Genomic DNA, 15510 nt, shown 5'->3' with positions numbered 1-15510 from the left:
ACTACATGATTCCATGTGTTATTTCATAGTTTTGATGTCTTCACTATTATTCTACTATTATTCTACAAAATAAAGAAAAACCCTTGAATGAGTGGATGTTTCTGGTACTGTACATTAAGAGTTTCCAAAACACTATATCCACAAATGTTTCACCTTTGTGTTTTTTCCTCAGAAATGATTGCTTTTGTGTGTGTAAAATATTACAGATCTCAGCTTTTTTATTCATCGATTTTAGATGTGTATGAAAATGTGTTATTTTGCTAAATGCTACAGTGGCAAGAAATAGTTTGTGAACCCTTTGAAATTACCTTGATTTCTGCATAAATTGGTCATAAAATTTGATCTGATCTTCATCTAAGTCACAACAATAGACAAACACAGTCTGCTTAAACTAATAACACACAAACAATTATATGTTTTCATGTCTTTATTGAACACACCGTGTAAACATTCACAGTGTAGGGTGGAAAAATTATGTGAACCCGCTGAAAGGTGCTTCAACAAAGAACCCTTTGGCAGCAATAACCTCAACCAAACGTTTTCTGTAGTTGTGGATCAGACCTGCATAACGGTCAGGAGGAATTTTGGAGCATTCATCTTTACAAAACTGTTTCAGTTCAGCAATATTCTTAGGATGTCTGGTGTGAACCGCTCTCGAGGTCATGCCACAGCATTTTCGATCGGGTTGAGGTCAGGACTCTGACTTGGCCACTCCAGAAGGCATATTTTCTTCTGTTGAAGCCATTCTGTTGTTGATTTACTTCTGTGTTTTGGTTCGTTGTCCTGTTGTATTACCCAACTTCTGTTGAGCTTCACTTGGTGGACAGATAGCCCTACATTCTCCTGCAAAATGTCTTGATAAACTTGGGAATTCATTTTTCCGTCGATGATAGCAAGCTGTCCAGGGCCTGAGGCAGCAAAGCAGTGCCAAACCATGATGCTCCCTCCACCATACTTTACAGTTGGGATGGGGTTTTGATGTCAATGTGCTGTGCCTTTTTTTCTCCACACATAGTGTTGTGTTTCCTTCCAAACAGCTGAACTTTAGTTTAACCTCATCGAGCATTCTGCACTGTGCTCTTGCAGTCATCTTTGCAGGACGGCCACTCCTAGGGAGAGTAGCAACTGTGCTGAACTTTCTCCATTTATAGACAATTTGTCTTACCGTGGACTGATGAACATCAAGGCTTTTAGAGATACTTTTGTAACCCTTTCCAGCTTCATGCAAGTCAACAATTCTTAATATTAGGTCTTCTGAGATCTCTTTTGTTCGAGGCATGGTTCACATCAGGCATTGCTTCTTGCAAACTCTAATTTTGTGAGTGTTTTTTATAGGGCAGGGAAGCTCTAAACAACATCTCCAATATCATCTCATTGATTGGACTCCAGGTTAGCTGACTCCTGACTCCAATTAGCTTTTGGAAAAGTCATATGGGTTCACATACTTTTTCCAACCTACACTGTGAATGTTTAAATTATGTATTCAATATAGACAAGAAAAATACAATAATTTGTGTGTTATTAATTTAAAAACTCTTAGGGATCCCTTTAAGCTCGAATCCCGTTACCGGGATAGATTTGACATCATCCGGTGAAATTGCAGAGCGCCAAATTCAAACTACAGAAATATAAATATTTAACAATCATATAAATACAAGTGTAATACATCAAAATAAAGATTAACTTCTTGTTAATCCAGCCGCTGTGTCAGATTTCAAAAAGGCTTTACGGCGAAAGCACACCATGCGATTATCTGAGGACAGCGCCCCGCATACAAAAACATGAAAACCATTTTTCAACCAGGCTAATGCGACACGAAAGTCAGAAATAGCGATATAATAAATGCCTTACCTTTGAAGATCTTCATCTTTTGCAATCCTAAATGTCTCAGTGACACAATGAATGGTCGTTTTGTTCGATAAATTCCTTCTTTATATCCCCAAAATGTCCATTTATTTGGCGCGTTTGATTCAGAAATACACCGGTTCCAACTCGCCCAACATGACTACAAAGTATCTAATAAGTTACCTGTAAACTTGGTCCAAACATTTCAAACAACGTTTCTAATCCCACCTCAGGTACCCTAAAATGTAAATAATCGATAAAATTGAAGACAGAATAAACGGTTTCCAATACCGGAGAAAACTAACGAGGAGCGCGCTCCTGTTCACGCGCACCAAAAGACGTGAGTCGATCTGAGTGACACATGGAAAGAATAGGACTACTTCTTCATTTCTCAAAAGAAAAACATCGAACAATTTCTAAAGACTGTTGACATCTAGTGGAAGACATAGGAACTGCAAACTGGGCCCTAATAAATCAGGTTTCCCATAGTATTGGAAAATTGGTTTCGCCTGCCAAATCAGTTCTGTTATACTCACATACATCATTTTAACAGTTTTAGAAACTTCTATCCAACAGGCAGTTTAGTTTGGGCACGCTTTTCATCCGTACGTGAAAATACATTTACATTTTACATTTTAGTCATTTAGCAGACGCTTTTATCCAGAGCGACTTACAGTAGAGTGCATACATTTTATTACATTTTTTACATACTGAGACAAGGATATCCCTACCGGCCAAACCCTCCCTAACCCGGACGACGCTATGCCAATTGTGCGTCGCCCCACGGACCTCCCGGTTGCGGCCGGCTGCGACAGAGCCTGGGCGCGAACCCAGCCCAGCCTGGGCGCGAACCCAGAGACTCTGGTGGCGCAGCTAGCACTGCGATGCAGTGCCCTAGACCACTGCGCCACCCAGGAGGCCGGGTACTGCCCCCTATCCCGAAAAAGTTTTTAAACACACTGTGTTTGTCTATTGTTGTGACTAAGATGAAGATCAGATCAAATTTTATGACTAATTTATGCAGAAATCCAGGTAATTCCAAAGGGTTCACATACTTTTTCTTGCCACTGTATATGTCAGTTGTTTAGCTGGAATGGAATGCTCGTATCCTGTATATTTGACTGTGACGTGGTTTTCTAACCTAGCGATCTTAACATCAATGCACTTACCTGTTGTTCTGGATAAGTATCAAATGCAAATGTTTTACATACAGATCTCATATTACTGTATTGAATGTTTTTACATTTTTAATATCAATTTCATAAATGTACAGTATCATTTGTACATTCATTTAATAAAAATGCAGTTATTTATTCAATTGACTGTGTAAAACCTAGCAGTACTACTTCTTTCTCTGACAGTGAGGCAGATATACAGTGCATTCGGGAATGTTTTTAGACCCCTTGTCACGTCGTGTATGTAGGTGGCAGGGAAGTCAAGCGTAATAATAAGCGTAATAAGTAATAACTTAAAACATAAACTCCAAAACCAAAGTCCATAATAAAATAAATGTGGGTACAAGAACCCATCGCACACCAATCCATAGAACATGAACATAACAATAAACAATCTCTGACAAGGACACGAGTGGAAACAATTAATGAATGGGATTGGAACCAGGTGTGTAAGAAGACCAGACAAAACCAATGGAAAATGAAACATAGATCAATGATGGCTAGAAGACCGGTGATGTCGATCCCCGAACACCGCCCGAACAAGGAGAGGCATCGACTTCGGCAGAAGTCGTGACACCCCTTCCCTTTTTACACACGTTTTACACACCTTTTTACGTTACGTTACAATATCCCATAATGGCAAAGCGAAAACAGGTATTTATAAATGTTTGCACATTTATAAAAACATTTTTTTATAATTTTTTATAATTTTTTATTTACTTAAGTATTCAGACCCTTTGCTATGAGACTCGAAATTGAGCTCAGGTGCATCCATTGATCATCCTTGAGATGCTTCTACAACTTGATTGGAGTCCACCTGTGGTAAAGTCAATTGATTGGACATGATTTGGAAAGGCACACACCTGTCTATATAAGGTCCCACAGTTAACAGTGCATGTCAGAGCAAAAACCAAGCCATGAGGTCGAATGAATTGTCCGTAGTGCTCTGAGACAGGATTGTGTCGAGGCACAGATCTGGGGAAGGGTACCAAAACATTTCTGCAGCATTGAAAGTCCCCAAGAACACAGTGGCCTCCATCATTGTTAAATGGAAGAAGTTTGGAACCACCAAGACTCTTTCTAGAGCTGGCCGCCCGGACAAACTGAGCAATCGGGGGAGAAAGGCCTTGGTCAGGGAAGTGACCAAGAACCTGATGGTCACTCTGACAGAGCTCAGGAGTTCCTCTGTGGAGATGGGAGAACCTTCCAGTAGGACAACCATCTCTGCAGCACTTCACCAAACAGGCCTTTATGGTAGAGTTGCCACACGGAATCCACTCCTCACATAAAAGGCACATGACAGCCCGCTTGGAGTTTGCCAAAAGGCACCTAATGGACTCTCAGACCATGAGAAACAAGATTCTCTGATCTGATGACACCAAGATTGAACTCTTTGGCCTGAATGCCAAGCGTCACGTCTGGAGGAAATATGGCACCGTCCCTACGGTGAAGCATGGTGGTGGCAGCATCATGCTGTGGGGATGTTTTTCAGTGGCATGGACTGGGAGACTATTCAGCATCGGGGGGAAAATGAAAGGAGCAAAGTACAGAGAGATCCTTGATGAAAATCTGCTCCAGAGCCCTCAGGACCTCAGACAGGGGTGAAGGTTCACCTTCCAATAGGACAAAAACCCTAAGCACACAGCCAAGACAATGCAGGAGTGGCTTCGGGACAAGTCTCTGAATGTCCTTGAGTGGCTCAGCCAGAGCCCGGACTTGAACCCGATGGAACATCTCTGGAGAGACTTGAAAATAGCTGTGCAGCAACTCTCCCCATTCAACCTGACAGAGCTTGAGAGGATCTGTAGAGACGAATGTGAGAAAATCCCCAAACATAGGTGTGCCAAGCTTGTAGCGTCATACCCAAGAAGACTTGAGGCTGTAATCGTTGAAAGGTGCTTCAACAAAGTACTGAGTAAAGGGTCTGAATACTTACAGTTGAAGTCGGAAGTTTACATACACCTTAGCCACATATATTTCAACTAAATTTTTCACAATTCCTGACATTTAATCCTCGTAAAAATTCCCTGTCTTAGGTCAGTTAGGATGATCACTTTATTTTAAGAATGTGAAATGTCAGAATAATAGTAGAGAGAATGATTTATTTCAGCTTTTATTTCTTTCATTACATTCCCAGTGGGTCAGAAATGTACATACACACAATTAGTATTTGGTAGCATTGCCTTTAAATTGTTTAACTTGGGTCAAACGTTTTGGGTAGCCTTCCACAAACTTCCCACAATAAGTTGGGTGAATTTTGGCCCATTCCTCCTGACAGAGCTGGTGTAACTGAGTCAGGTTTGCAGGCCTTCTTGCTCACACACGATTTTTCAGTTCTGTCCACAAATTTTCTATAGGATTGAGGTCAGGTCTTTGTAATGGCCACTCCAATACCTTGACTTTGTTGTCCTTAAGCCATTTTGTCACAACTTTGGAAGTATGCTTGGGGTCATTGTCCATTTGGAAGACCCATTTGCGACCAAGCTTTAACTTCCTGACTGATGTCTTGAGATGTTGCTTCAATATATCCACATCATTTTCCTGCCTCATGATGCCATCTATTTTGTGAAGTGCACCAGTCCCTCCTGCAGCAAAGCACCCCCACAACATGATGCTGCCACCCTCGTGCTTCACGGTTGGGAGGGTGTTCTTCGGCTTGCAAGCATCCCCCTTTTTCCTCCAAACATAACGATGGTCATTATTGCCAAACAGTTCTATTTTTATTTCATCAGACCAGAGGACATTTCTCCAAAAAGTACGATCTTTGTCCCCATGTGCAGTTGCAAACCATTGTCTGGCTTTTTTATGGCGGTTTTGGAGCAGTGGCTTCTTCCTTGCTGAGCGGACTTTCAGGTTATGTTGATATAGGACTCGTTTTACTGTGGATATAGATACTTTTGTACCTGTTTCCTCCAGCATCTTCACAAGGTCCTTTGCTGTTGTTCTGGGATTGATTTGCACTTTCCGCACCAAAGTACGTTCATCTCTAGGAGACAGAACACGTCTCCTTCCTGAGTGGTATGTCGGCTGCGTGGTCCCATGTTGTTTATACCTGCGTACTATTGTTTGTACAGATGAACGTGGTACCTTCTGGCGTTTGGAAATTGCTCCCAAGGATGAACCAGACTTTTTTTTTCTGAGGTCTTGGCTGATTTCTTTTGATTTTCCCATGATGTCAAGCAAAGAGACACTGAGTTTTTAGATAGGACTTGAAATACATCGACAGGTACACCTCCAATTTACTCAAATTATGTCAATTAGCCTATCAGAAGCTTCTAAAGCCATGACGTAATTTTCCAAGCTGTTTAAAGGCACAGTCAACGTAGTGTATGTAAACTTCTGACCCACTGGAATTGTGATACAGTGAATTATAAGTGAAATAATCTGTCTGTAAACAATTGTTGGAAAAATTACTTGTGTCATGCACAAAGTAGATGTCCTAACCGACTTGCCAAAACTATAGCTTGTTCACAAGAAATTTGTGGAGTAGTTGAAAAACAAGTTAATGACTCCAACCTAAGTGTATGTAAACTACTGCATGCTGAATAAATTCCTGCAGTGAACACTGTATTTGATGTACCTTCTACATAGCCCCCCTATGATCCCTGTTCATTCCCTTATATCATAAGCCACATGCAGCATACATATTTCACAAAACACTCTCTCTCCATGGGCTAGATTACATTTATTTTCCTCATCATGCCTGTCTCAGTGAAACAGTGTGTCTCCCTCTCTTACCAGCTCTGAGCCACTGTGTCTCCCTGCCGCCCCAAAATGGACGCAGTTACCTCCCAAAGCACTGCCATGAAAGTCATTTACACAGCAAGCCTTGTCATTTTCTCCTTCAGTCTTTCACTGGTTATTTATCCTCCATATACTGGCAGTTGAGCAAAACATTTACAAAATGGATCTCTTTATAGTCTTGGTATACATGTAACATTTGTATCGACTGAACAATTCTGATTTGTTTGGTTCATTAATGCTGATACAAAAGGAGTAAGGCAACCATAGGACCAAATTCAATACGACTGCATGTCATAAAGGACGGGGTGAAAAAGAGGACACTGATATTCTATACAATGATCAGAAATCAAATAAGAATCATGCCATAGCAGGTGGCTATCATAAAGCATTTGTGAGAGAAATGCCATTAATGCCATTTGATCTATGGTTTCATGAATGTATCCTACACTGCAGCTATGGAGGCTAGAGACCAAAACACAATGTCAGAGACAGTGAACACAGCAAATGTAACACATATAATATCATCTGAACTTGCCTTCTAATCAGAAATGATATGCCCTGTAAACAAATGTCCGGCTGCGTTCTTCATTGGGTGTTTTGTTGCATGCTGCTTGACTCTGAAGCATTAATTAACTAGAGTCAATCAGGTCATAGAAGCGCCACATTCCCTTCCTTTCTGACATAATCCAGATTACATGTCAGCGGAGAGCAGAGATTACCACTAGGCAGCCATCATCAGTGATTTCTGTATTATCTCGCCACTGCAGCCCGATGCTGCTCTTCTGCTCTACCTCTGGAGGTTACAGAACCGAACAGCTAACACTATCGGACAACAACATGGATTAAAGGGATGATGTCGGCGGGCTAGTGTGCCTTTTGGGATGAGTACTGCTCCGGATGATGAGAAATGCCCTTTGCTTATAGCAGAGATAGTAACCAAATCATTCAGACACAAGCCTGTATGTATATTGAAATTGGAAGTTACAACAATTTTTATACAACAACAACAAAACATATATATTTTTCAACCCAAATGGCACCCTATTCCCTTTATAGTGCATTACTTTGACCAGGGCCGTAGTGTTCTGGTACATTGTTTTGCATTATTTAGGTAATAGGGTGCCATTTGAGATGGATCTACTGCGTGACTAGCTGTGTTGTTATGTGCTGTAACAATCTAATGCAGATCTTTAAACAGGTTCTGACTGTCTCAATCTCAGTCGGCAGGCACAGAGCACTGATCACCTGTTACCTAAGAGGAAACAGTTTCTTCAGGTTCGGGAAAGGATTTAGGAAAAGTCAGATTTTCATTTTTTCATCAAGATGGACAACAGGGTGCATTAGAAAGAACAATCACATTAATACCTGCCTGTCTGGTTTAAAATGAATATTTACACACTCTCTCTCTCTTTTGCTTCCTGCAACCTTCTCTCTCTTTATCCCTCTTTCTAGCTCCCCCCCCCCCCCCCCCTCTCACACACACACACACACACAGGGTTGTGTGCATACCTATGTACCGTCTACTAAACCTGTCTGAGCTAGAGGCTGATAACCTACTCTCCTGTCTTATATCATTATCTATTATGCCCAGATTGCCCACACAGAAATATTCAAGTATACATTTCGTTAGACTATAATTCCACTAGCCTATATAATCTGTATTTCCACCCCCACAAATATCCTACTGTAGCCTAATGTCCCTCTAATTCGTTGTCCAATGCACTGGAAGTAAACCCTTGAAAAATGACAAACCTGGCACTAGGGCAACTAATATGCTACTACGCGGATGGATAAATGGATGGATGGCTGCCCGTTAACAATGTAACGTTGTCGCTGTGGACCCGATGCTTCATGCCAGGCAACAGAGCAACAGCAGGTGCGCTGCGGCCAGAACGGTTCAGGTAGCCATGAAGCTACCCTTAATACCAATTAGTAGCCTACTTACTTTCGGTGATCTTCTGTAGCCCAAGTACATCCTCAGGCGATATTACGGGGTTTCTTAGCAACTCGTCTTCACTTGTAACCGGGACCCCAGCATCTGTCGAGTTGCAGCCTTTCTTCACTTTCATGGCCACGAGCGGTTGGGGTTGCGACTGCCGTGAACTAGTGCTGCTGCTGCTCTCGAGACCTTCGCTGCCACGGTTCGTATTATTAGTAGCTGCTTTCCTCGCACTGGCGTTAGGTGCGTCCTGGCTGTTACACACAGCCTCTGTGCTGGTACAATAATAGCTCATTCTCCGTGCCTCCTCCCCCTCCCGATCTGGGTAAGATACAAATCATTCTCTTTCCCTCCCTCACCCAAGGCTCAACGTCTCTCACACTCGGTATTTAATTTAAATCCTCAGTTCTTTAAACCCGTCGGTCCGTGACTGTTTGTGTGCGGCGGCTGAATAGCCCTTGCGCTTGGAGCGCGCGTGCGGTGGTGATAACGGTTTACATAATGCAGAACGAGAGAGGAAGGAAGGATGCGGTGGGTCGTCAGCGCTCATACGAAAGCATCATAAGCCGTTCATGCAAATACATATCAACTCAATTGAGAGCAAGATATTCTCACAAGCTGAATGCTTTCACCCTGCATGCATGTCTGCTGTGGCCAACCAGCACATGGACATGCGCTCCCGCATTGAACAGCCTATGACTAATGTATTTGTTACTGTAACTTCCAATCGATTTATGACATGATCATTACACGATTACCAGAAACTGTAAAAACGGCCACTTAGCCAGTGTTGGTTATGTCAAGCAGTTTGTCCCTTTTTAATCAGCTCACATCCATTACTATCCACATGTGCATATCCATTTTACATGTTTGAAGGTGAACTATTGCAGTTATTTATAATATCTACAGAAATCAGCGATTCAGATAGCTTTTTGGGCACAATCTTACCATAATTAATTATGTGAATAATGTAACATCCTTATATATCTGGCTCATGTGGTTGTGTATTCTACATCACCATGAATATTTGAAGATATTTCTGGCGATACTACAATTTCATACACAATTTCATACAGGTATGGTCATGCGAAATTGTCCAGTAAGACGCCATTAAGTTGTTTGGCAGCCATATTGGAAAGGGCTTCTGTGGGGTTAGTGAGTGAATTCTGTGATGGCCCTATATGTACAAATCTTTGTAAAACCCTGTTCTAGCTGTATGTGTGCAAGTTGGTGCCTCTATCACCAAAGTTACAATCCAAAAACACACACTACCGGTGAAAAGTTTTAGAAAACCGAATTATTCAAGGGTTTTTCTTTATTTTTACTATTTTCTACATTGTAGAATAATAGTGAAGACATCAATACTATGAAATAACACATATGGAATCATGTAGTAACCAAAAAAGTGTTAAACAAATTGAGATTCTTCAAATAGCAACCCTTTGCCTTGATGACAGCTTTGCACACTCTTGACATTCTCTCAACCAGCTTCATGAGTTAGTCACCTGGGATGCATTTCAATTAACAGGTGTGTCATGTTCAAAGTTCATTTGTGGAATTTATTTCCTTCTTAATGCGTTTGAGCCAATCAGTTGTGTTGTGACAAGGTAGGGGTGGTATACAGAAGATAGCCCTATTTGGTAAAAGACCAAGTCCATATTATGGCAAGAACAGCTCAAATAAGCAAAGAGAAACAACAGTCCATCATTACTTTAAGACATGAAGGTCAGTCAATACGGAACATTTCAAGAACTTTGAAAGTTTCTTCAAGTGCAGTCGCAAAAACCATCAAGCACTATGATGAAACTGGGTCTCACGAGGACTGCCACAGGAAAGGAAGACCCAGAGTTACCTCTGCTGCAGAGGATAAGTTCATTAGCATTACCAGCCTCAGAAATTGCAGCCCAAATAAATGCTTCACAGAGTTCAAGTAACAGACACATCTCAACATCAACTGTTCAGAGGAGACTGTGTGAATCAGGCCTTCATGGTTTAATTGATGCAAAGAAACCACTACTAAAGGACACCAATGATAAGAAGAGACTTGCTTGGGCTAGGAAACACAAGCAATGGACATTAAACCAGTGGAAATTTGTCCTTTGGTCTGATGAGTCCAAATTGGAGATTTTTGGTTCCAACCGCGTGTCTTTGTGAGACACGTGGGTGAGCAGATGATCTCCGCATGTGTATTTCCCACCGTGAAGCATGGAGGAGGAGGTGTTATGGTGTGGGGGTGCTTTGCTGGTGACACTGTCTGTGATTTATTTAGAATTCAAGGCACACTTAACCAGCATGGCTGCCACAGCATTCTGCAGCAATACGCCATCCCATCTGGTTTGGGCTTAGTGAGACTACCATTTGTTTTTTAACAGGACAATGACCCAACACACCTCCAGACTGTGTAATGGCTATTTTACCAAGAAGGAGAGTGATGAAGTGCTGCATCAGATGACCTGGCCTCCACAATCCCCCGACCTCAACCAAATTGAGATGGTTTGGGATGAGTCAGACCGCAGAGTGAAGGAAAAGCAGCCAACAAGTGCTCAGCATATGTGCTGAGCATTCCAGGTGAAGCTGGTTGAGAGAATGCTTAGAGTGTGCAAAGCTGTCATCAAGGAAAATGGTGGCAACTTTGAAGAATCTCAAATATAAAATATATTTTAATTTGTTTAACACTTTTTTGGTTACTACATGATTCCATATGTGTTATTTCATAGTTTTGATGTCTTCATTATTATTCTACAATGTAGAAAACAGTAAAAATAAAGAAAAACCCTTGAATGAGTAGGTGTTCTAAACTTTTGACCTGTAGTGTAGCTGCCCCATTTCATGGAATTCTATGGCTAAGCTTCCAACATGTCAATGGTACAGCTGATTCTTTCAAAGTTGGTTATATTATATATCATTTGAATGGTAATTTCATGGCCTTTCAGAACCACTTGTCAAACAAAGTTTAAATGTATCATGGATCATGGTTCCTGTTTTAAAGCCATTTATACAGGTAATTCATTCTGATATGTACCCTAGAGGTCAGAGGTCAAATTTCGGTTGACCTGAACTTTCTGAAAATGTGTCTGATGGATAACTGTGAATACACTTTCCAATTATATATAAGCGAGAAATAAAAGGGTATAAGCGAGAAATAACTTGTTGTATACTTACATTGTTTGTCATATGGTAAATTCCCAATGGGAAAACAGTTATTGGGATGGAGGGATGAAAGATAGAGTGACAACACACAGAAAGCTACCATTGCTGGACTATCACACATTTTCCAACTCTATGGACATAGACTTTCCAGAAAATCACTATGAGAAATCATCGGCCCAACAAGCCCGACGGCTCAAATTTGGGGGTCTGGCTCATGGACTATTTGTCTGATTGCATGAACATGACATGGTTACAATTTGTCGCTGTTGATGTTGATGCAGGATTGCCTTTGTGAGGATATCTATATTGAGTATAATAATTGTTTGAATGTTCAGCATAGTTTAAATTAAAACGTGGGACAAACACCACAGACAATCATAAAACACACAAGAGAACAAAAAGTCAAACAAGAAACTTGACATGAGCCACTGACTGCATGTCCAGCACTGAGGTTAGGAAGCTTTATCAATTTCATCTCATTTTTTTTATTGGAAAGTTGCTTTCCAGATGCCAGCATCCCTGAGAAATATATAGTGTATATAACAACATTCCTCTGCAACCCCATCATTAAGAGGGGGAGGGGTCTCCCAAAAGGTTGGCATGTCTAGAAAAGCACTACCAGGTGGCCTACAGCAGCCTGTCTCCCAATCATACCCCCTAGCTCACATCCTCCTTCAGACAGCCTCACTGCCTTAAACTGAGTGTGTCATGGGCATAGCTTCACTACCCTAGACTGAGTGGGTCATGAGCATAGTTTCACTGCCCTAGACTGAGTGGGTCATGAGCATAGCTTCACTACCCTAGACTGAGTGGGTCATGAGCATAGTTTCACTGCCCTAGACTGAGTGGGTCATGAGCATAGTTTCACTGCCCTAGACTAAGTGGGTCATGAGCATAGCTTAACTGCCCTAGACTGAGTGGGTCATGAGCATAGCTTCACTGCCCTAGACTGAGTGGGTCATGAGCATAGCTTCACTGCCCTAGACTGAGTGGGTCATGAGCATAGCTTCACTGCCCTAGACTAAGTGGGTCATGAGCATAGCTTCACTGCCCTAGACTGAGTGGGTCATTGGCAAGCTTTACTGCCCTAGACTGAGTGGGTCATGGGCAAAGCTTTGAAGGTAGAATGTCATTAGGGAAATTATGGTTGAGGTGGAATCCCTAGACTAGATGGTGGCCATGGGGAGAGTACATTTGTAAACAGTGTCTCCTTGTGGATGATTGAGCTCACTGTAGGGCACAGACAGAGCACATAGAGCTGGCAGCTGTCCATGGTAGTTGAGGGACTGGCTTGAGTGGAGTGTCTAGTATCTCTACTCTCTAAAATCATTCACAGATTGCAGGAGGGTAGAGCATTGTAATGAACAGGCTTATTTGGCATCATTTGGTATATAGCTAAGAAACAAGTCAGTAAGATGTATAAAATCAATGGGTTTGCAGATATGGAAACAAACAAGTGAACACAAACTAATGAAATCTTTGTTAACTGATTCCCTTTCCCCCATTAAAATCCCCATCATAAATCTTCTCATGATATAATTCTATCAGGTCTTGGAACAGAGAGTACAGCTATCAGTTTCACCAGTATTATTATATTCAGGCATTGTGGAAGTCTTCTGCAGGTGAACTGCAGTAACAACCTTTTCCCAGTAGGTGGCAATGTCTTCATTCAGGGATTGTGAATTACAGTACACGCACCCTGAATGTTACAACTAGTAAGTGATTGAGGTGGAGCCAGTGATGTTATGTTATTAGCTGTTAGCTTATGTTGGCTGTGTGGAGATCCAAGATGGAACTCCAGACTCCGGAATGGTTAGCTCCAGGGCTAGCCAGACCCCTTCCCCTCTGTCTTGCTGGCCCACAACCCATCGCCTGCCTGGCCCCTTCTAGACGGTCCACTCAAAGCAGCCTCTGCGATGTGTCTGCATATCCCTCACTCTACGGATGGACTGGATCTGGGGATGGTGGGCGCCCCACTCGTTCCAATGCTTGAAGACACCGCACTCAAACACGTACTGGTAGCCACGGTAACCGGGGTACTGATAGCCAACCCAACTGTCACCCAGAGAGATGGATGGAGAAAATAAGAGAGAGAAATGGAAGTAAACAACGCCTTAAATCAAATGGATGGGTAGATTGATTGATAAGTTAATGTGTCAACTCACGTTCCACCAGTGACCTGGATGCTGGCAACACGGTCCTGGAAGCCGTAGGACCACAGACTCGGGATATCCTCATCACAAACTTCCATCTTACGGCCCTCAAAGTTATTACACTCAAATAGGCATATCTTGTGGTCCTGGGTGTCCTGTAGGTATAGAGGGACAGAGAGAGGGATGCCAGCAATAGAGTTCACCCACTTATTCAGCCACAGCCCTCAGATGAGGAGGGGAAGCCACTTAGACTAGAGTATTGATGTAGTGATGTAGTGATGGATGGATGGATGGATGGATGGATGGATGGATGGATGGATGGATGGATGGATGGATGGATGGATGGATGGATGGATGGATGGATGGATGGATGGATGGATGGACGAATGGATAGATGGATGGATGGATGGAACGAGGAATGGATGGATTAATGAATGGATGGACTCACCATGCGAACAGGCCTGACGGACATGAAGCGGTCACACCTGTAGCTGTTGCTCCAGGTATCCCAGCGGGGGTACTCTCCCTTCTCCAGCATGAACATTTCTCCGCTCAGGTTCTGCTGCTCATAGCCCACCCAGCTGTATGGGGACATTATAAAAGTGTTACAGCACAACTATAACACACTTATAATGAATTAACACAACTCTCTTATAAACATGATCAAAAGCCTTAAGGCTAGGGATAGCTAAGTGATTTCAAGGTTCTTAGGTGACATCATGTTAGATGTCACATGTTCATTGCGAAAGTCATGATTCGTTGGAGATTGCATGTTGTAAATTAACTATGTTTCAGGTGTCTCATTGGACTAAGATAACTTTAATAGTTGTAGTAGTTGTAGGTTTTATTGGTTTCTCGCAGTCATAGACTGAATTGTCAACCAATTTACAATCATAACATCAATCACATATAATTATCAAATAGTAAAATCCTAAACTTGCAAAACACTTCATATATTAAAATCTTAAAATGTGCAATATACTGTATACAAAACAACAATACTACGACAACAATGTTCGGTCTGGCAGCTTTAGAAAAGGCATCTGTAGAGTTCTTAGGAAGGCATTTCTAATGCCCCTGGGCTATATGGTGTGTGCATTGATCAGTTTAGTGAAGTATGGAATGGGAGAGTTCTGATAGTGGCCTGTGCGTGTCATGGGAGTGTTCAGTTTGTGGCTGTTGCGGGTTGCCCGTCCAGTAATCTGCTATCTGGTAGGGGGGACCAGGTCTGCAAACTGGGAATTCTGTAGGGATTTAGCAAATGTCTGGCAGATCTGCTCCCATCTACTGTCCAAGGATATGATTTTGAGGGTTATCGAGGTAGCTGGTGTACAACCCGCTAAGAATGATTCTGCAGGCTTTCTTCTGGACACGCTCCAGCTAATAACTTTACTCTAATGACTCAAATAATACACTACATGACCAAAAGTATATGGACATCTGCTCACTGAAAATCTCATTCCAAAATAATGGGCATTAATATGGAGTTGGTCCCCCTTTGCTG

General features: G+C 42.0%; 2 protein-coding genes across 2 annotated transcripts in view; both read right to left on the bottom strand.

The window, feature by feature from the left end:
- The window catches only part of LOC120029184 (protein unc-119 homolog A-like), a 35873-nt gene extending 26875 nt beyond the window's left edge, over positions 1 to 8998 (bottom strand). The window contains exon 1 of the mRNA XM_038974480.1: positions 8710 to 8998. Coding sequence (XP_038830408.1) covers positions 8710 to 8998 — 289 coding nt within the window. The remainder of the gene's footprint in view (positions 1 to 8709) is intronic.
- Positions 8999 to 13739: 4741 nt separating this feature from the next.
- The window catches only part of LOC120028421 (beta-crystallin B1-like), a 3145-nt gene continuing 1374 nt past the window's right edge, over positions 13740 to 15510 (bottom strand). Inside the window, exons 3-5 of the mRNA XM_038973643.1 lie at positions 14455 to 14587; positions 14019 to 14161; positions 13740 to 13908 (exon numbers count right to left, since the gene is read on the bottom strand). Of these exons, the coding sequence (XP_038829571.1) occupies positions 13740 to 13908; positions 14019 to 14161; positions 14455 to 14587 (445 nt within the window). The remainder of the gene's footprint in view (positions 13909 to 14018; positions 14162 to 14454; positions 14588 to 15510) is intronic.

The sequence above is a fragment of the Salvelinus namaycush genome, chromosome 34 (genome assembly GCF_016432855.1).
Source record: "Salvelinus namaycush isolate Seneca chromosome 34, SaNama_1.0, whole genome shotgun sequence".
NCBI classification, from domain to species: domain Eukaryota; kingdom Metazoa; phylum Chordata; class Actinopteri; order Salmoniformes; family Salmonidae; genus Salvelinus; species Salvelinus namaycush.
Note: the sequence above shows the minus strand (reverse complement) of the source record. Positions and strands in the feature narration are given on the sequence as shown.